General features: G+C 34.5%; 1 protein-coding gene across 9 annotated transcripts in view; it reads left to right on the forward strand.

Moving 5' to 3' along the window:
* LOC117109882 (WD repeat and FYVE domain-containing protein 3-like) overlaps positions 1–22,820 on the forward strand; it is a 75,983-nt gene that overhangs the window by 22,849 nt on the left and 30,314 nt on the right. For 7 of the 9 annotated variants that reach the window (XM_033252329.1, XM_033252336.1, XM_033252330.1 and 4 more), the window contains exons 5-31: positions 3,630–3,822; positions 4,603–4,789; positions 5,823–6,045; positions 6,830–7,074; positions 7,774–7,946; positions 8,465–8,566; positions 8,769–8,962; positions 9,375–9,513; positions 10,107–10,207; positions 10,613–10,770; positions 11,225–11,311; positions 11,806–12,139; positions 13,052–13,266; positions 13,839–14,269; positions 14,629–15,014; positions 15,407–15,635; positions 16,232–16,492; positions 16,914–17,104; positions 17,749–17,901; positions 18,207–18,442; positions 19,176–19,285; positions 19,426–19,552; positions 19,914–20,140; positions 20,412–20,599; positions 20,989–21,123; positions 21,263–21,436; positions 22,626–22,664. In XM_033252329.1, the coding sequence (XP_033108220.1) occupies positions 3,630–3,822; positions 4,603–4,789; positions 5,823–6,045; positions 6,830–7,074; positions 7,774–7,946; positions 8,465–8,566; positions 8,769–8,962; positions 9,375–9,513; positions 10,107–10,207; positions 10,613–10,770; positions 11,225–11,311; positions 11,806–12,139; positions 13,052–13,266; positions 13,839–14,269; positions 14,629–15,014; positions 15,407–15,635; positions 16,232–16,492; positions 16,914–17,104; positions 17,749–17,901; positions 18,207–18,442; positions 19,176–19,285; positions 19,426–19,552; positions 19,914–20,140; positions 20,412–20,599; positions 20,989–21,123; positions 21,263–21,436; positions 22,626–22,664 (5,238 nt within the window). The remainder of the gene's footprint in view (positions 1–3,629; positions 3,823–4,602; positions 4,790–5,822; positions 6,046–6,829; positions 7,075–7,773; positions 7,947–8,464; positions 8,567–8,768; positions 8,963–9,374; positions 9,514–10,106; positions 10,208–10,612; positions 10,771–11,224; positions 11,312–11,805; positions 12,140–13,051; positions 13,267–13,838; positions 14,270–14,628; positions 15,015–15,406; positions 15,636–16,231; positions 16,493–16,913; positions 17,105–17,748; positions 17,902–18,206; positions 18,443–19,175; positions 19,286–19,425; positions 19,553–19,913; positions 20,141–20,411; positions 20,600–20,988; positions 21,124–21,262; positions 21,437–22,625; positions 22,665–22,820) is intronic. The other 2 variants (XM_033252332.1, XM_033252337.1) reach the window with 1 other exon arrangement.

The raw sequence follows: 22,820 nt of genomic DNA on the forward strand, positions 1-22,820 counted from the left end.
TGCTGTCTACGCGTATGCTTGTTTGTTAGCAAGATTATGCAAAAACTAATGAAATTGATCATCATGAAATTTAGTAGAGGTGCTTATGGGTCTAAGAAAAAGATATTGAATGTCTGGAGTGAAAAATTTGAATGTCAAGGTCATGGAAAGTCAACTTTTTAATTTTTTCCTTTATTATTCAGTATTGAGGGCAGAACGGAGGCATGCACGCAATCGAGTGACAGGCTTTGTATTTTTGTTGCATTATACTGCATGGTACTAATATGCAACTTAACATCTGCATTTATTTCAACTCAGTTTTGTAATTCAGATTTAGTTCTATATTACTGTTTTATGTAAACATTTTTATTGAATAAAGATATCGAGATATAGTTCTGAATTAATGAATTAACTGAATAAGAGTATCAGAATACAAAGATGATTAAAATGGTATTGACACTAAAAAAAATTTATCAGAAAATACACCTTTTAGAGTACAGTATAAAAGAAAGTGAAACGACTATTATGTAGGAAGACCAAAGGAATACATGGATAACTCAAATAAAAGAAAGCAGAACATTTGCGGTTTCAAGAACAAATGCTGCCACCATCCTGTTTCTGAGAAAAAGGAATGGCTCAAAATATTGGGAAAATATTCCAGAAGGTCGACCGATATTCAGGGGCCCTATTAAATATGTGAAATAATATAAGTTCTATAAAGCTCTACTATGATGCTTAGTGAGATAGATGGATTTATGATGACCTACGAAAGTCTGAAGACAACAAATTTCCAGTGGGTCCTTCTGGTGGTGATTGGGCAGTACACCGGTAGACATCCCCTACTCTTTTCTGAATAGTTTGCTACATTTTTTAACCAGCACGCAGGCCATAATGCACACGGGACCAATGGCTTAAACCTCTCATCTGAAAAACGGTGTGCTTTTGTAAACTTGAATTTCAACCCTCCAGCTCAAACACAAGGAGAGCAGTGATGTGAATTGAACCGGGGACCTAGAGATCTCCACGGTTCAGCACACACACAGTGGCTACTACCAGTTTAGCTGACTGAGCTAAGCTGCTCTCTATTTTTTTTTCATCATTGAAAAAAATATTCGAATGTCATAAGATTTGAATATATGACCTTGAGATTATAGTTTAGTATTTTTAATGATATTACAACCATTGCAAATGGTAGTTATATATGCATCATTGCTTTTTTTGTTGATTATTTGATCTTTTGCCAGTAAATTTTATTTTCATTCTCGATAATCTCTACGTCTAGTATCATTTTTAAAAATTTATCGAAAAGGATAGAAACTGCAACCGTAGGCAGAGTGAAATTAAGATCACCAAATCGGCAAAGCATGTATTAACATGCATAATTTTCATAACCTTTGACTTTATATACTGTACTAATATCAAGCTCAATTTCCTTACTATAAGGATTAAAAATGTTATAACAAATTATTTAGGTTCTGAAACACATCCACCCTGCCTTGGGATGTCTCTAGTTTCTCCCTGCTTTTTTCAAAAACACATTGATAGTACTGTAATAATAATAATATGTAATAATAATATAATTAACTAGAAATTGCAAATTGCAAGTGAAAGTGCTGCGAAGTACAACTGCATAAAATGTTCTTCGAACAAAATTATTTATGCGAGTCAAGTGAAAATAATGAATAATAAAAGTATAACAAATAATATAAGCACGACTCATTGTCTATATTAGAACAGCGTTGGTACCGTGTACAATAGTGTTTTACTGCAGTGACATCTCTCTGCTTGCGACTCGCTGCTGCTGGCGATGACTCGCTGCTGGCGAATCGATCTGCGGATAACACCGACATTTTCTAAAATGAGATTCCATGACAAAAATCAATTGAAGGCACCACATGAATAATGAGCTGTGTACAACTGCTGCCAAGTTCTGCTATTACTGTAGCTGTCTTGTCAGAGCACCTGGTGTCTTTTTTTGGTGATGTGTGGTCCAAATTTCATTTATTTGTCTCCAAAATATTAAATTTTACACAAATGGCAAAGAACAAGCATGTGAACACAGAAAAAAAAAACTAAATCACTGTCGAATGCAGGCCCTTCCACAAAAAGACAAATGCATACAATATAAAATTTTTATTGCAGACAAAACATTTTATAATATATACATATTTCAAGATGTGTAGAGGGTTTACCCTGGTGTACTCGTCCAAACAGCCCCCCCTAGGAGACAAACAACATTTAGTTTGCACTGCTTTAACAGGTAAATCAGTCACAAAGCCTGGTTCACGTCGAACTTTATCTAGATATACCCGTCTTGAAACATGATACGATAATCCCCTAATTGCGTTCGATGCCAAGTTAGAACCAGATAAACAGCCAGCCAGTTTCAGGCCGTCGACGTCACACGGTCGAAAGGCTTGTTTAATAAAACATTTACTGTATTTTATGAACCTCTAGTACCAAGTGGTATTCGTTCAAAAAAAATTGTAAACTACAGTAGAGAAGGTGTGAGTTTCCACTACCTAACCTAGCCGACCAGTATGAACCAACGACCAGTGCAGCAGCGTGTTCTATCGCAATCTAAGTGGTAGATTCTCTAGGCCCTGGCCCTAGCTACATTTACCTTTGATAAAAAATGAATTATTTTAATCGCTAGCTAGCATTCTTCCATTTAACAAAATATTGTTTTAATTTTCATTAAAACGTTTGTATACTTTATGGACCTTTCTGTCCTGTTTTGTAGTTTTTATATCGCTCTATTTTGCGGTGTCAAATAAGTTGCTGACTTCCACACACTTTTTTATTTCGTCATCGTAAACATGTGCGCTCATTTTAACGACTGGCGTTGGTGGTAGTTCGTTGAAATTGAATTAATAGCGACTATTATAGCAGAAATAGAAAATATTGAATTGTCAATAAATAAATACAACAAATCTGATTTTATTATTAAGAAAAATATACATTATCACTTTGAAAAACGTACGCAATCGGACTTTTTAACGTTATTACTTGGTCGATGATGCAAAGGTCATTGGTAATATCGACTATTCGATATAGTCGTTTGCTGGGTGTTTACCCAAAATATTACAAATAATTTCTGAAAACCAGACTAATGAGACTACTTCGATGCTGTTGTTAGCATTGTTGAAGTACGTTGTTGTTAGCCAGAAGATGATAATGGTGGTACAATACAACAAAGCTGGCTTAGATGCCTATGTTACGTAATCGTGTCCTTGTAATCCGAGCCGACTAGTCACTTAACTTAAGTGACTTAATTCCTTTAACTAGCTATAATTGAGTGGTTCACGTCGAACTTTTAACTAGTTAAGTGGATGTATATCTAGATAAAAGTTCGACGTGAACCAAGCTAAATTTACCTTTAGGGAAGAAGGATGTTACTATAGACGCTAATTGAGACAGTCTATAGGTTTATACAAATTTAAACTCCCTTGCATTACATACAGTATAGTTCATCATGTTTTGTAATGTAATGGTGATGGTTTCTACTTTAGATGAATTCTGTATTCATATTATTTGATATGCTTTAAAATTATGGGAATATAGATATATAGAATAATGTTCCCAAGGTTTTTCTCCTATAGGATATGTCATGATTTCCTTTATGTAAAAATAATCCTTTCCTCTTATAGTTATTGACTCGTCTGTGTAACCACCAATCACCAGCGGACGAGCTAGTTCGGCGTGACGATCTAACGCTACTATTCAGCGCCATCACAAGCTGTTGTCCCCCTCACAATCTGCCATGGAGGAAAGGGGCTGCGGAAGTGCTGATCACAATTTCACGGATGGGCCTTGATCAAAATGTTGTACAATATATTCATAGTAAGTTTACAGTGTGATAAACATGGATAATGTCATGATAATGAAATCATGCCTATTTCATCTCTTTATGTAACTCCCACAATACTCAATTCTTTCCTTTCCCAGGTGGCAATTCTATCCTCATTCTTAACTTATCACAGCTAATTAATAACCAACGCCCTTCTTCTTGTATCCTCAATAATCTCCTCTTAAGATATTAATTAAAGCCTTAAAATTTGACATCCTTATACATTTTGTTGAAAGTGCTTTGTAAATATGAATTTGTTTTATTATTATTATTCGGTTATTATATTTTATTGTTAGTAAATTAAAGTAGATAATAGGACCTGATGGCTCATGAAGCAGTCAAACTCTTGAATCCATTCTAATTCTAACAGACCTGTGGTGGGGTCATTCAACTCTAGTTGCATTTATGGTGGTGAAATTTATTTATTTTCAGCGTTTTTTAGAGTACAAATCTTACTGTTTTCTGTGATTGTCATCAATTTGCCTATTTTCCTGGTGGAACTAATCAGTGTTCCTCAATAATATTTTGACGTGATTAATCATTTGCGATGATACAGTATATATTATTTATTGGCTAACTAGGTACTGAATTTATTTATATGAGTATAAATCCTATTAGTAATTATGAATAGAGAATATTTCTCTGTATTCAAACAGGATCTGAAATTATCAGTCCATTATTAAGAAGAAATATTTCACTAATTAACCCAAAGCCTGTTTGTTGTTATTAAATTAATTGCTTGGTAGTTAATCAGTTTTGTCATTTCTTTGTAGATAAAGGCTGCCTGGCATTATGTATTGAGAACATCAAACGACCACAGGAGCTGAGTCCACTAGACATGGTGGAAATGTGTTTCACCGTCTTCCATTTCCTTAAGGATTCCAGTGATGTTTCCCATATCCTGTTGGATGACTTCAGGACATGCCAGGGATATATCTTCCTTGCGGACTTTGTACTTAGGTTAGTTTTTTATGATGGATCTTGGGTCATGGAATACTCTTCCTGTTTCTTAAAATATACTTTCTCAGAAATTGTAAAAATGTTAAATCATTTAAGCTGAACCTGTAACAGTTTCCTTTTCAATAGTTTGATATATTAAAATTTATAATTTTAATGTATTTTAATCAAATATGTTTTATTTATTTATTTATTTTTATTTATTGAGTTTATCACAGCACTGAGTACATAAGTATTTAAAAAGAAAACAAGTCATAAAATGCAGTGAAAAGGAAGGGATGAACAGGTGTGAAGCACCTCTATCTTCATCCCCTCTTGAACAAAATTAACCTCACATACAGTAGTACAGAACAGAGAAGTGGAAAAATGCACATAATAAGATACAAAAAAAAAAATACATAAAAAAGTATATGTAAAAAAAAAAGAGATAACACATTGAACATTATAGAGTATAAATTTTTAAATTATTACAAGACAATTATTGAATTATTATTAATTTAATTAAACTAAAACATACAATAACATTAAAAATAGATATAAAACATGGGATATTATACAAAAAGATTAGTTATTAATTAATTATTTGTTTATTTATCTTAACTATTATAGAAAAATATGACATACTGTATGATATTGCAGGTAGAATTATACATATAAAATATATAATATAAAAATGTTATTAAATTATTATTAATTTATTTTAACTATAATATATAAATAACATCGGAATTGCACAGCAAAATAGATAAAAAACACTTAATATTATTAAGATAGAGAATTATATAAATTATAATATACTGTATATATAGATAACATAAAAATTGCACAGTATAATAATAAATAAAAACTTGTGTAGCTAGAAGGATAGAGAAAAATGTCCCGAAGACTCGAGAAAATAGTCCTGAAGACTCGAGAAAATAGTCCTGAAGACTTGTGAAGCTAGATGGCTTGGAGAAAATAAAGGTTCCAAAAATGAATATATTTTCTAAACATAAATTAACTATATTAAAATTTTTACTTAAATTTTTTCTCCCAGACTTGAGAAAATGGAATCACAAGAAGCTAGTGAAGCTCTGCGCAATTTAATTTTTCTCATCTCATCTTTGAGCATGTGTGGATTCAATGAACTTCGACCTAATAGCTCCATCCAGGATGCCCCATTTCAGCAACATGGTTTTACTGTCCCCACTCCAATAGGCAATGGTGTCAGTGTACGAAATCTACAATCATTTCAAGTTCTTCAAACTGTCTTCCTCAAAGTAAGTAGAAACTTACTACCATTATTTTTATCACCAACTATTGTTACTATCAACTTCTTCATTGTTATTCGTTGCTGTTGCCAGCGTGGTTCATTTTTACTACATACATTTTTATCATCTCCTTTTTCATCATCATCTGCCTTGACCATTTTCCTCATCACATCTTTCCTCGGCACTATATTCATTTCCATTTATTTTGTCACTGTTTTTTATAGTAACTATTTTTTCTGCATCATTAAGCACATTGTCATTTTCATCGTAATATTTTTCTCCTCTGATACAAGTTACAAGTCAACTTAATCGTAAAAAAAGAATTCCTTTGAAATATATCATGCCTCAAAGAATCAAATACAATTGTGCTAAGTGAAATATATGCTAAAGTTAAGAATACAAACTGATGAGCTGTCTGCATGCTGATAAGTGACTTACTAAGTATGTAGTGGAATACCTGCAATTGTTCGTTTAAGGTTTCTTAACAGGTCTGACACTGATTTATTTATTGATATAAATATCATAGGAGTGATGTCTTGCCCCTCCTGATGTATTATTTTATGTTCCCAAATACTAGCGAAAAATTTGGCAAGTGATTCAGATGGGAATCGAACCCATGAGCCCCAGATAACTAGCCTGGTGCCATAACCACTAGACTACTGTGCTTATGCTGAGTGACTAGTGTTGAATCAGATATAAATATCATTGGGTTGAATTTTGCATAATTTAAATTTTTACTATCTACTGAATTTATTTTTTTTTCAAATATTTACTCTAATGTTTACAATTCTAGGCTGAAACAACTTTTCTATGTACGACCATCTTAGACGTAGTATCGTCCATCTACAACTCAGACCCTGCCAACTACTTCATTCTGGAGCCTCAACACACGTTATCGCAGTTCATAGACCGCATGTACTTAAAGTCCGACCAAGTACAGGAGAAGATCTTTGAACTGCTGGAGTTTGTTGTTTTCAATTTGAACTTTGTGCCCTGTAAAGAGCTAATTAGTGTCAGCTTGTTAATGAAGGGAGAGCAGTAAGTTTGTCATGTTATAAAAATGAAAATGATAATAAAACTAATTATGTTGTGTCCATTGACAGGGCACTTTCTCCACATCTTCCTTACATGGTTAAACCAACTATTGTTTCCTTAACTAGAACACCCCTATAGAATAATAGTATTTATCTATCCAAAATGTGCTAGTATTCATGATAATTACCACATTCTCATCCTTATTCTCTTTTCACCGTCACTTAAAACTAACTAGAGCACAGGTGGGCAAAGTGCGGCTCTATAGCGATTTTTTTGCAGCCCACGAAAATTAATTAAAAACTTCATGTGTGCGGCCTGCCAAGCAACGTTGGCTAGAAAACGCTGGGTTTTTGACGGCCCAACATCGATCATAAGTAAAAAGTAACATTAAAACTGAGAATAAAGTGGTGTAAAAGCAATGCTTGGAGGTTCTTGGAAGTATACTGGAAACATCAGAGTTTGGTTGCGGCCCTCAGAATTAAATAAAAAATTTACTTCCACCCTCTGACCAATTTTTATGCCCAATCCTGAACTACAGTAATTCACCTTCAGATAACAATGTTTTACAAGATATATAAAAAGCATTATAGATACGTTTTTCTTTTATCTCATTCCATTTTATTTCTTTCTTTGAGAAGAAAGTATTTGTTTCAGTGAGAATTCCTTTTTAATGTTTACATGATCATATGACTTCCTTTATAGATCAATAGACTGTAGTATAATAGCAACACGGTACCTGCTAAAGATACTGAGACATAGTGCAATATATCAAGATGTTTATAGAGAAGTAGGTCTTCTAGAGGTGATGGTGACCTGCTTACGACGCTATGCTACCAAGTTGAAAGATAACCAAAATGAGAATAATCAAGAAATGAGTAAGTTTCAGTCTGTCATTCTAAAAATTATTCATATCAATCACTGTTATGGATATATATAATATATTTCGTCCCATGGTCTCCATGAAAAAGCAGACTCAAAAGACCCTTCCTTTTGCGCCTTAGTATTTTATGTCATCTCAGGGTTGCACTGTGAATGTTCGCATTTCCTCATTTGCATCTTGTTTTTGCATGAAATTATGGTATAAAATGTCAAAATTAACCACTATCATAGCGACCTAGGTGACGCAAGTTTGGCTCACATTCAGATGTGAAGATGAGTTGGCCCAGGTCTTGCATAGCGGGGCCTTAAAGTCGGACTAAATTTAGGTAAGCTTTGGGCCGGCTTAACAGTTTTTGATTGTTCACACTTAAAAACTTCACAAATACCTCAACAGCCCTGAGTTGACGCAACTATTAAATGTGATTGGGCTCATAGACCGTGTGCATGTTAATGAACATTCTTCATGATTGATATTCAGTAGTTCACAATCTTTGTCTTTTGTTTTTATTTTCAGGTTCTGTTCCCAAAATAGAAATTCCAGAAAAACAAGAGATGCTTGCCTTTCTAATGATGGAAGCGCTTACACTGCTACTCAACAACAATCCTAAAAATGCCAGTGAGATTTTTTTTATCATCTTGTGCATCTCAATCACTCTCATCATTAATATTATTAAACACAATGAAGCAACATTAAATGTTGAGTTCGAACCTGAATGGGCTCACAGACCAGAGTGCCCATCTCTCTTATGGCATTACTCTATTATTATCCTCTTCATCATAGACAACTTACATCACCTTTAATTTGCTTGTTGTTTCAGGTGTGTTTGGTGAGTGTGGAGGTGCCAGATGTGTGCACAACCTGGTTCCATATCTCCAGTGTCGTTCACAAGCCCTGGCAGTAGTACAGCAGTTAATCTTAGGCAGCAATGGTGATGATGATATGGGAACACTTCTAGCATTAATGCATTCTGCTCCTGTTACAGAACTCACACTAAAAGCGGACATTTTGCAAGTAGGTGGTTGGTTGATTGACAGATAAGGAATTAATTGAATAATGATAACAATGGTTGAATGATTGAATCTTTCAAAAGAAAATTGTTCAATTGTGAGGCCCATTGAAACCAGAAAACAGTCTCACTCACTTGACATCTGACCTTTATCATGTCATTCTAAATCAGTTCATGCATTTGTGGTATGCAAATAAGTAATTTCTATTGTTGGTATATGATAGTTGAATGTCTGCTGGTTATTCAGGTTGCTAAGATACTCATCTTAATTTTCCTAGGAATCCAATTTCTTGGTTCATTCATGAACCAAGAAAAAAAGGTCAAATGTTATTTCAGATTTGATTGATTATGTGGCTATTTATTGATTGATACTGGCATTGTTAATACTGATATTTGTTTCTTTTTATCTCTTTCCAGTCAATCTTGTATGTCCTTCGGGAGAGCCATAAAGCTAGATTAGCATTTCGTAAAGTTGGTGGTTTTGTGTATGTCATGTCTGTGTTAGTTGCCATGGAGAGTTGCCTAGCAGATAACCCATCATCACCATGGAGTTCAGGTAAACATAACTGTCCTTAAGTATCTTTTAATTATAAAATATGTTTTAGTAAGTCTTTTCTTATTAAATATTTTGCCCAAGCTGCATTTAGTCTTGTTTGTTATGCTGTTAATACAGCATGCTACATCATAGTACCTTGTGATATAAGAATATTGGATGAATAATTTGCGGTACACTTGTTTATGGTTTATCTTCTTCTCTCTGTTATTGTTAAGTACCTCAAGGTTTTGACAATGTGAGGTGCTATATAAATCCAGAATTATTATTTTATTATTATTTATTATATCACTTCATTACTACTACTACTACACTTAGGCAGTTAGTGTGGCGGAATACCTCCACAGCAAGCCACTGTTTCCATAACTCAACTGATGTATCAAAACCTAATTTTGATGAAAACAATAAAACCATGAAAGCTTATGTTAGTATAATATAAGCTAAGGACATTGTGACTTAACTGTTTGTGTAGCATTGCTCAGCAACAGAGAATATCACTGGTAGTTTTGACATCATTACCTTTTATTGGAAGTTAACTACTTTATTCATGATTATTAATTAAAACAATATTACTTTTTCCATTATCTTGTTTACAGTGTCTGTAGAGCAGATATTCCAGCTGCTTCATGTAGTATTTCAAACAATTAGTGCAGCAATGCGACACGAGCCTGCTAACGCCAAGTTCTTTGTCACAGAGGTAAGAGCTTCTACAGGTTGTTGGCTTTATTCAGTCTAAAGGTCTTTGCACACTATCAAAATTTCATGTGACAAATTTGTGTGATATGCCCGTTTTTAACACCCAAATATGTGCATGATGATGTCATATTACGTAACCCCACACCAAATATGGGTATGATGATGTCATATTATGTAACCCCACACCAAATATGGGCATGATGATGTCATATTACGTAACTCCACACCAAATATGGGCATGATGATGTCATATTATGTAACTCCACACCAAATATGGGCTTATCACATCCATTTGTCGCATAAACTTTGATAATGTAGACAGCCCTTCAATTGTGACTTCTTACAGATCATCGTCATGAATTTTGTTAAGCAATTTTTAAAATGCTTAATTTTTATTCTTTTAAAGATTCGTTTTGACAGTCTAAAGGATGCTATAAGGTTACTAGGCTGTTTTAGTAAAGGTCAAGAGGTCATGTCTTCTTTGCATCAATCAAACAGTACTTCATCACATGACGAAGTTTCTAACTTATCAACATTCTATAACTTATTTGACATTTCGGACAGGTAAGCTTTATACTCATCTAAATCGGGTAATCTGTAAATGTCGTGTCATTCAAGAAGATGTAAAAATTTAAATTATGCTAGTTGATGCGAGACGAAGCCTGATAAAGCCGACATAAACGGCCGTCAAAATGTGAGAAATAAATCTGGAGTTTAGTTTAAGCCTGCTGCCATGCTTCATTTCACATTCAGGCAAGATATTGTAAGCATAGATTAGCACACAGAATTCTTTCTTGGTTTACAAAACATTTTCTTGGCCTAAAAAAACATATTTTTGCTTACAGAACCATTCTTAGCTTATGAAATATTTATAGATAAGCAGTAATAATATTAATATTAATGTAAATACTTTTCCTAAGCCTGTAACCTTCTGCATATGTTTTATGAAGACTGGAGCTCTGAATCTTAATCATCATAAAGTTATATATTTATTATATGTTCTTTTTCTGCTTGTCAGCTCTAAAGGAAAAGTTGCTCGTAGTCTGCAGTCTGTATGTTTATTATTGAGATGTTTATACGATTTGGCAGTTGATGCCTATGAAAGGTAAAGTTACACCATATACATTTTGAGTAAATTTCCTGCACGGTTACAATTGAAACGGTACTGGGTTTGGTCTACAGGAGGTTGTGCTTCGTACAGGTCATTCCATTCATAGAAGATGCCTTTAATGGAGAAAGCGTACTTGTCATTAACCCTAGGTCGAAACATAACCCTGGCTATATAAAATTGGTTATAAGATTGAAAAATGTTATTCTTATTATTGTAGTGACACTAAAATGTGTTACAATAAATAAATATTAATCTATAAGGTTATGTTGTTGTATAGTTTCGTATTGCTAACTTCTGTGTCTAAACCTTAAAATATATGTATTCTAATTTTAAACAGGCTAATTGATGGATACAACATCATCTTAAGTATGAAAATAAATAGCATTTGATTGGCCCAATATATATTTCAATATGTATTACTCCTGACCTGGTATAGAAAATGCATGGACTGCTAATAATTTCATTTTTTTCCTTATTTTGTTATATAGTAAATCAGCTGAGATGCCAATCAATGCCCCTTCAATGAGCCATCATGTTCATGATGCATTTACCCCCCTCCCAACACCACCAACCTCACCATCCAGATCCCCGGATGAACATACACAATTAAAGATTCTTGAACAAGCAAAGAAGCGCAACTCATTATCACCAAGCCCCTCCCCAGCAAGAACACCAACAGCTGGTCTTTCTCATTCATCCACAAAGAACTCGATCTCCTCCGGACACAGTCAGCCCCCTCCCCATCCTACGATAGTTCATCCAGGAGCGGTCATTTCTCTTTTGGATCTTCTTCCTGCTATTGGTACTGGAGACAATGACCAGGTAAACTACCTTAGATAATATAAGATAATCACTTATACACTTTATACAATATATACAGGTTAGACAAAAGCCTTATCTAATGATTTAGAGTTGTATAAGTGGACAGAATTACAGGAAGACAACTACCTACTTCTGTTTAGAGTAGTCTACTGTACTAACAGCAAAATCTTGCTTAAGTGGCTAATTTCTTCTCACTCAAAAATATCCACTTCAACATTATTTATACCTGTATTACTAATAATTAACTTAGTAGTCTTTTTAGTGATGCGATTTATTTTTATTTTGTTGAACTCAATGAGGATATTATATCATGCTGCACATACATATGAATGACACTTAAAATTATACTAGAATAAACCAATGACAGAATTTCATTGTATACTGAAAGAATTCAGTTTCCTAAGCAAATACATTTGCTGGCTAGATTTCTTTAAAATATTTGCATTCCAATTCATGTTTTTGTCTATTATGATGCCAAAGTATTTATGTTCCTTGACCATATCAATTTCTTTGTCATTAACTTTAATATTATAAACATTTTAAGATTAAATAATATAGATTCATGTAAAAAATATAGTTTTATATAATGTATGCAAATTGTCGGCTATTCTATTATAAAAAAATAATAAAAGTTAATACTTTTTTTATCAGCTTACAAATAATATTCACCTGCAATCCTTTCTTTGAAATTATATATTGTATACTTCAACAGAAGGAATCAAATTTAAAAATTATTATATGATAATTTTAATAGATAATAATAATGTTCATTTCAAAATACAATATAATATTTGTCTAATTTTAGAATGTTCAAAGGCTAAAGTACTTCTCCATTGTTTTATATTTATTATTTAATATTAATATATTATTGGTAATTAAATGTAATTTTTTCATTTTGACTTGATTCTGTAGTTGGGATTAGCATTGCAAATCCACACCACGAATGTAATCCAAGAACTTGTAAAGAGTGAGCGCAACCAGCAGGTCATGTGTGAAGCAGGACTTCCGCAGCGACTTCTGTACATCTGTAATGTTGCACTAGCTGACGAAGACCACCCTCTACACATGAACCTACAACACACACTAGAACGCCTTGCATCACAGTCTCTGGAACCAAAAGACTTACGGTAAAATATGATGTAGTAGTGAATTACAACACAAACCAACTTCTTTATATACTATATTCAACAAGGGTGATGAATTCAGCGTCTTTGATGCTCTATCAACAAAGTCCCATTATGCGTTTGAGGGAATTGAGAGCTGATCCATTTGGGACCTATAATGCTCTATGTCCATATGCAAGAGAAGTAGTTATTCTGGACTCTTTAATTCTCCTTATGAGGCATAGGGAAAAGGGCTGAGGATTTGAGATTTTTGATCCTTTGTAAGACAGTCTAATTATGAGGCTTGGAAAGTGAGGACCTAATCATTTTGGATCGCTTGTCCTCTATAACCAAGTCTAAGAATCTTGGAGAGTGGAGAGCCGATCATTTGGGAACTTTGATGTTCTATGACCAAGTTGAAGAGGCCTGGAGAGTGGAAAGCTGATTATTAGGAACCCTTAAACAAATGCAGCTGTTTTTGAACATTAGGTATTTCTTTGTCAGGGTTTGAATATATTCATAGCAGTGCTATGAACATTGGTCTAAACTAAAAAGTTTGATATTTTAATATTTTATATATATTTGTGTATTTTCAGAGATTTCCTTCGACTTGGATCGCCACTGAACTGTAAGATTTGGGATGATAAGTACAAAACAACAACAGAAAACAGTAATAGTAGTTCACCGCTAGAAGTGTTAAATTCCCTAATTGATTCACCAGAGGGAGGGAGCTCACTGAATGAGTCAACTGCCTCCAAGTGTACCTGCAATATTTGTATGACAGAAGGATCTACCGTACCTCTCACACGTGTTAAGTGTCTCGTATCAATGACAACGCCAAGGGATGTCCGATTAAACAGCTCATCTGTTACACCGGCTTTTGTTGAGTTTGATATGAGTGCAAATGGTTACGGGTGTTTGTACTTGCCTAGTATTGCACCGCAATCCACACCTTCACAGGGGGTGGTAAGTTCTGTTGGAATGACAGGAGGATCAGATACATCAATCATCAGTGGAGTTGGCTCAGGTAAGGAGTTATTCAAAGATAAATAAAGCCAGGTTTTCATAAAATTGCTACACTACAGTGTTTTCAATGCTATCATTACACTGCTTAGCTGTCTCGATGCAATTGGAAAGCTTCTTCGATTTGATCTAACAATCAGCATAGAGGAAAGCTGTGTGGCAATAGCAGGCTTAAGAAGAAATTCTTTGTTTAGAAATTGAAAATTAAATATTAATTTCACATTATGCTTGAACGGTTGCTCCAGGTTGCATGATTAGTTTTGACATATTCGCAAAGTCACCTTATGCTAATTTTATGCTAATTATGTATTATTATCTCAAATGAAATATCAGCTTACATTACTTATTTTTTTATTTCAACAGGTGAGAGACCATTCCCTCCTCAGTCTGGTCTCACATATTCAGTATGGTTCTGTGTTGATCGCTATGGCACGGCAGACTTTGATAACCATCAAACACGTCTCCTGACGGTCGTGCGTAATATTGTCGGCACAGACCACAATTACGTGTGCTTATCTGTCAATATAACTGCTCACGATCGCTTCCTTGTCATCAGTAGTCTAGAACGGCCAGTCTCAAAAGCAGTGGGGGACGAAGCAGCTAGTAATGACTACACAGTTAAGGTATGGTGTCCTGAACTTGCCCAGGAGGGCCAGTGGCACCATCTTGTAGTGGTCTTAAACCGAGCTGTCATGAAAAGTAGTTCTATTTCTATATATGTTGATGGTGTCTCTCGACACACTCAGAGGGTAAGTCTTTGCACCTCCACACCATATTCACATTGTTATTTTTAATATTAATTGTAATATCAATAGTAATAACTATTGATATTACTCAGGTAAAGGGTTGAAATCACCATCCTTCTAAACCAACAACATCTTAGTATTGCTATCAAAGAGAACAGAAGTTTGCTAGGCATAAGCTTTAAATAAGATATTTCTTTTTGCATTGTTTGTTACCCTCGCCTCTCCAAAGGGGAGGTGAATGGTATTGCAATAGCATGCATTGTGTGTCTGTCTCTCCAAAACTACTGAATCAAATTATTTCAAATTTTCGCACATTGACTATGTTACATGTATCTCGGTTGGTATTTATTTTGTAGAATCTTATATCTTATCATTACATTTTATTTTTTTATCAGATGCATTATATCCAGCTACTCCCAGGTGGCAATGTCAACAATCCAGGTGGCCTAGTCTCAATATACGCTTACATAGGTACTCCAACAACTTATCAAAGTTCATCTCGCCTACTATGGAGGCTAGGCCCAGCTCACCTGTTTGAAGATGGCATGAATGGTGCCACCATTGCAGCTATTTATAACCTAGGCCCTACATATGTTGGCAGCTTCCAGGCACCAAAGTCAGAAGGTATTTTTAGTAGAGTATATTTCAAGAAATGTACTTTGTGACTGTTGTATATTCATTCATATATGTGGCAAACACAGGCTTTTTAATTATTAATACAGGGTTAAAGAGTAAGATGAGAGCTATAAAATGGTAAAAGAATCATTTAAATCCGACATTTCGTTATGAAGTTACAGGAGTTTAAACATACAGCTGTTTAAAGAACAATATTTGAGAAATCAGCCTTCAAAGTTTATGATTTCGGGCATTTCTCAGGCAGAAACCATCACCAAATCGTTAAAAATTGTTGTTTTAACATTGAAACTGGGGAAAACAACAACACAGCATGATGTATAGATATATAAAGGTTAGTTTAGTGCAGTAAAATAGATTTTAAAAATGTTGACATTCCAGCATGTTTTGGCCATTATCTCTGAAACACGATTTGCGACGAGTGACTGATTTGGCTTGTCTTTGCCACATATTATGTGTATATATTTACATATTTTCTTAATAATTATTTGGAATGGTATTTACAATAATATTGATACTTTTTTATTAATTTTTCTTGATGATACATTCTGAGTTTATTTTCATGAGGTTTTTTTTCTTTGTCTTAGCAATTTTATCCAAGAATGATCTCTACAACTTACAAATTGCTGAAGACCGGATCATTTTTGGAATCCACGCTCATGCACTGAGCACGCTCACAATCTCAAAAATAAGGAAGATTTTTAACAAAGTTGATAGTAAAGCCTGTGCAAAACAACTGGTATTGTCATCACATGACAATGCTACACCAATCAGAATCTTGCACAACTCAGCTGGACATCTGACTGGAACGGGGCGGTCATTAGGGGCAGTTCTATTTGGAAATATGGGTAAGTAAAAATGTTATAGATCTTAAAAAATCATATAAAAATCTATCTCAATGTTTTAACTCTTTCCAGTCGTATGGCGTCGTGACGACGCCCTCTTTGACCATACTTTATAGCGTGGGGCGTCGTACGTACGCCCTGTATAATTTTCATGATATTTTTTTTATAGCTAGGCTGCCCTCTATAGGGCAGCCTGTTTGAGAGTGATGTGGGAGTATTTCTGTTGAGGGCCTCCTGTATTCAGGCCAAATAAAATGCCTGTGCCCAGTAAAAACCCAACTTTTAGTGTATTTGATGTAATTTCTCAGTTTTGGTACAGCCTGAGGCAATGGTAATGGGGCAGACTGGAAAGGGTTAAATTTCTGCTTGTTATAGTACTGTATATGTAGTACAACTATACTTACATTATTTACTCCTGGATCAGGTATCCGAACATTCTGTCCAAAACCTGTGGCCAGTACACTTGAGAATGTTGGTGGGTCGGCATGCTTATTAGGACTGGTTGCCATGGCTACAGATGTTGAAGGTCTGTATGCAGCAGTGAAAGCTTTAGTGTGTGTTGTCAAGAACAACGGACCAGCCATGCAAGAGATGGAGAGGACGCACGGTTACCAAGTAAGTTATTTTAAATAGAAAAAAAAAATCAATGTAGACTTTCAAATGAAAAAGTCAGCAAAGTGGATAAACCAAAAAATACAGGAATAAATTCAAAAGAATGAAAAAAAGGAGTTTAAATATAACTGAAAAAGGCAGCATTTAAGTATTTTCATATAAAAAATCTTAGTGAAAATTCGATTGTTTTGATCTTAGATTATAATTATAAAGGTGAACAATTCAATAAATTTCATTAAATTTTTGAGGTTTTCTGGATTTAACAGTACAAACAGTATTTCCTTAATACAATCCTTTAAATCTAGGAATCCATTTGTCCGCTCTGTTTGCAGTGCAATGTATTTTAATCAATATAACTGTTTTAAATGAGAGTGATTCCATTAGTGTGGTTGCGTTGTGTCTCCGTAACCACATGCGCTTATTTTAATCGCTCCATGGAGTGATTCTTCTGTTTTGATTTAAGCCTGTTGTTGCGTGTGGTGAATCCATGCAAAAAGGCCATTAAAAATGCACATGCATGGAATCACTTAAAAAGTACTGTAAACGCAACCGGATCCTGAACCACAACCGGACAAGTGGATTCTTACCTTAAGTCTCATTCGTTTTACATATTTAAATCCGCTTATTGTTCGTACTTTATCTTTCAGATTCTTGCCATGTTACTTAAGAAAAAGAAGCATCTACTTAACAGCCACATCTTGCATCTCACGTTCTCGCTTGTCGGTACTATTGATAGCGGCCGCGAAACACTGATGATTCCACACGAAAAAGCATTTGAAGATTTACTTGCAGATTTGGAGGTAAATTATATAAATATCAATCAAATTCATTAATAAATCATTCAACCAAAGGAGTAATTAATTAATTATTCAATTAACCATTAAACCAATCTAGCGACTAACCAAGTAATTAATTGAACAACACCCAAACAATCTAATAAACCAATTAATCAGCATATTAAAATTTTCAGATACAAGACAAATAATATAGAGGATATAATATCAAGTTATGTAATGAAATCAAGATAATAATGTATAAAAATTTGACAAAATTCATTATTAGTAATTATGTGGAATAACTAAAGTGGTATATGTATATTTTTCAGTTGTGGCATAATGCCCCAAATGATCTTCAAAGATCTCTCTTTGAACATCTGCATGAACTCCTCACCGATTCAAGTGACTTGAAGAAAAATGGCCGTCTGTTTCGTTCACTGAGAATGGTGAACCGTCTCATCAACATGCTTCATAACCACTATTTATCACATTCCAATATTGTTGCTATTAGCAACCTACTCCAGGTTCTCTTGCAAGGTGTCCCAAGTAGTACAGATCTTTTGAGGTTAGAGGTTAATGTTATTTTGGGTTCATTGGAATTCTGAAAACGTGATCAGAACTGTTTCCAAAGCTATATTTGTATACCTAGTGTTATAGACGCATTGAGTCGATGGGTCTCAAAGGCAAGCTCTGAAGGCAAACAAATTGTGGTATGTGGTACAGTGCAACTGATTTTTCAAAGACACAAAAATGGTGTTTGACAAAATACTCGGGAACGGTTAATGAGATACAGATTTTTGAATATTTAAAAACTGGGGGAAAGGCACGCAACATTCTTCCACCTTTTTCCCGCAATTCTTAAATATTAAAAAATCTGTATCTCATTAACCGTTCCCAAGTTTTTTTTCCAGACACTCTTTTTGTGTCATGGAAAAATCAGTTGTACAACATATCAAAAACAATTTTTCCTCCGGAACCTGGCTTTAAGTTGGGAGAAGCTAGAGGTTGATTAATATGCAGTTGATTTTCGCTGGGTCGTAGGTGGACTACAGACCGTGTCAATTCCCAAGAGACTTTGCCAGCTTGCAAAAAACTGAACCTCTTTAAATCTGATGTGTAGACTTCTACAGCTTCTGATGTAATTCTATACCTCGCTTATTTGAAGAATGACAATCTATCCAAAAAAAATTGAAATAGAAAAAATATGTGCATCTTGATTAAGTGCAAAAATTATTGAAGTGATATGAAATACACTATTACAGTGGAAGTTAACAATCTTGATTTTCCCATATTTGTAGGTTTGCCCAGTTCCTTGTGTCTACTCTGCCATCGTCATCAGCAGATGAAAGGTGTGTCACTAAAAGTGATCTGGAATTCCTAGTAGGAGATGCCCACAGCCCTGTCAAAGGTTAATATTCCTTAAATTTTACTAAACATTGAGAATATTTGATGATTGCGATTGTTAAGTCTCCGAATAGATGTATACAAATTTGTAATTCTTGAAGATAATACCTGCGATGAGTAAATAAGTTTTTCATTTCCATTTAGACAGCGATAGTGTCTCAGATGACGGATCCAGTGCGGTGTCTGCTCATGACATCCATTTGAGGAATGTGCTTTTAGAGATGCTCTTCAATCTTCTCCACACTCCAGGAACAAATAATATCAACCATAGGTATGTTACATATTACGCTGAAAATACTAATAAATTTTCCATCAGGACTCGCATTCAAAACCCTCCAACTATTCTTGAGATGCTCTACTACTTGAACTTTGAACCCAATTATACTATCAGATTTTTTTCTGTTAAAGATGTGTTTTTCTGTAATTGATGATATTGTATTTTAAAAGGGAGTATACACCTAGCTCAGTCTACAGGGAATCCACACACTATGTCAAAAGAAATATTAATTCTCATTTCTGCCACATCAGAAGATCTACTTCTCTTGCACTTCAGAATTAGTGATATGTGAACAAAATTGTAAGGAATGTCTTGTAGCAGTAAAAAATAACAAATGTTTTTTCCTCATTTATAGCACCTGTGATGAAATACACAAAATCTTGGGTTTAGACTGGGTGTTGTTGTTCATGCAAGGACACTGTCATCCAACGACAGTCATCCTAGGCCTCCGCATTCTGCTTGCACTTCTCTACAACCAGTCTATGATCTCGTGCTTCAGAGAAGGAAGAGAACGATCTTATGGAGGCGGCTGGCTAGACCAGACTGATCAAGTTTTACAGAACAGGGTTGGAGTTGTGTTAGGTAATATCATTTTTTTAACAGTAATAATTATTGGATAAAATGGATGAATGTATTAGTGTAGGTGCATGCTTGAAAAGATTTAAATTTATATTAACTTTCAATTAAAAAGTTTAATAAAAATATATATATTTTCTATTAACTAATTAACAGATGCATTTATAATGCAGTCCCTACATTCTTTACATTGGCCCTTAATTTGGAAGATAATTAATTTAAGGATTTTTGAAGTGAAAAGTATGCAAATTATCGAAAATTAAATTTTCTTTATCAGGTTTTAATGTTGGCAAGAGCAGAAAGGTACAGGCCAGAGAAATCAACAAAGATGCCTGCCATCAACCAGGATTCCAGGTTCTTCAGTGGTGGCTGCAAAGACATGCTGATGTACCGCAGGTTTATTTCCTTCTTATGGCACTGATGCTTGGACAACCTGTGCAAGAATTAGGAGAACCTGGAAGCCAGGTAGGCCTCCCGTAGAGTGTTATCCAAAAGTGCTAACCATTAATTTGTTAGCACTTAATGCCTGTAATATGTTTAATATATGAAATATTTTGTTTTGTTTGAAAACAACTTAGTTCCTCAGTTGCATGAACCGGTAGTAGCCACTGTGTGTGCTGTAACATGGAGGTATTTGATTCCTTGTTTAATTATGCCACTGCTCTCCTTACATTGCAGATGAAGGACTGAAATATAAGTTCATATATCTCAATGGCTTCTGTGTAATGCTCCATATTGTAAAAAAAAAAAAGAAGGAAGAGAATTATCTCATGGTACTTGTATTGAAGAAAAAAAAAACAAGCACCATTAAAAGAAAATATAAAATTAAAGTGATATTTTGTTGTATTTTGTAGTTGGATCTGGATACAATGTGGAAGTTTGTTTTTGGTGTTCCTGCAAATCAGCCAATTGGTAACAAGCTAACAGGATCAATCTGCCCAGACGCCGGCCTTGTCATCCTGTCACAGATTAGGGTGATGCTGAACGGGGTGAGTATAGCATTTTTCAAGAGTGATGAATTTTCAAAACTTAATTGCTAAGTATATGTTCTTTGGGTTCGGTTCAGTTCATTCAGGTATATCTCACTCCTCGACTACCAACATTACATTTGATTTGTGCATTTTCCAGGCATGGCAAGATGAAGATGAGAGGTCTTGGTTAATGGAATACCCTGTAATATTGGTCCAGTTCCTGCTCTTCCTCTACCACAACCTCACAGACTTCAAGCCAGTGTGTACCAGTGCTGACTTCCTCTGTGGCCTAGCTTCTTGCCTCTTTCCTTACCAACCACATACAGAGCAGGTAATAGCCATGCTTCTTGTCAATTCTTTTTATTCTTTGCTTGCTCGTTATTTAGCTTTGTTTATTCTGTACTTTGGTGGATTTGGTAGCATTTTTGAATTGTTATTGATTGATATGGTTTAGGCTCTAATAATGCACTTGTGTTCTTAGACAAGCCACTCTATCTTCATTTGGCTCTCTTCATCCAGAGGTATAAATGGATACCTGCTAGGACGACGTAACATTGAATGTTTGTGTCTGTGCACAGTACATGCCTGCATGATTAAAAATACTTTTTTCCAGAGAGCAGAAGAAAAAGCATGTCATGCATGCTTGACAAAATAAAGCTAGTGAGCAGGGGAAGTAACCAATGGTGTAACAAAGAGGCCTTATGCCATTTGCTAAGATTTCAAGCCCTATTTGGGAGCTGGGTGCCATGCAGGCGAAGCCCCATCTGACGTTTTGAAGCAATATAACTGGAAGTAATATTGTTACATTTAGATTGTGACAAATATGATATTATATAAAATTTCATGTAAGTTAAGCTATAAAAAAAGTAAATAAAAATTTTTAAGAAGTATGATATTGTCACCCTCTTGTATAACCAACTTGTCCTCCCTCAACTGGTTTGCAGCTGCTGTTGTCATTGTAGTTAATGTTATTATTATTATTATTAAAACTATTGGTTCACCCTTCTTAGTGTTGTAATGATATTTCAATCATTACAAGTAAAGACAGAAGTGAATTGAATGCTAAATCATAGGAATGACTAGGAAAATCTAGATACTGCTTCCAGATTATGAAAGGCGTATTATTGTTATTGTTACTGTTTGCCACTGCTGTCATTGTCGATAATGTTATTGTTTTAATAACAAAAACTATTGATTCTTAATGTTGTTAATGATAATGAATTTAATGTTAAATCATTAATATGAGTTGATGCTCTCAGACATTTAAATGTTGCAATACTTGAAACACCTTGAATATTCATAATTTTTTATCATCAGTTTTTTATGCAAACATCACTTAATACTACACCGTTGTTCATTTTGTTATCCATAGCTTCCATTTTTCTGTTGGTTGGCACAAGTACCATAAAACTTTCAATAGCGCATTCAATAACATTCAATTTTTGTATTATCATTATATCGCCCATTTGATAATAGTTAGGTTTCAATATTAAATGTGACATGTTTCGATCTTGTGTTAGACCCCACCTATGAGCAACCTTGAAGATATACCAGAAGAAGTAAGGAACATTTGCTTAAATAATTGCTGCTTAAAATATTAACCCACCATGCTTACGTTTGCTAAGCGGGAAAAAAGTGCAGTGTTACTATCAACTGCATTTTCTTAGTTTCAACTTTAATATAGCTCCAATACTGTAGCTCATCAAAGTAGTCTT

The sequence above is a fragment of the Anneissia japonica genome, unplaced genomic scaffold (assembly GCF_011630105.1).
Source record: "Anneissia japonica isolate Jap-2015-1 unplaced genomic scaffold, ASM1163010v1 scaffold585_len4108843_cov191, whole genome shotgun sequence".
Lineage (NCBI taxonomy): Eukaryota > Metazoa > Echinodermata > Crinoidea > Comatulida > Comatulidae > Anneissia > Anneissia japonica.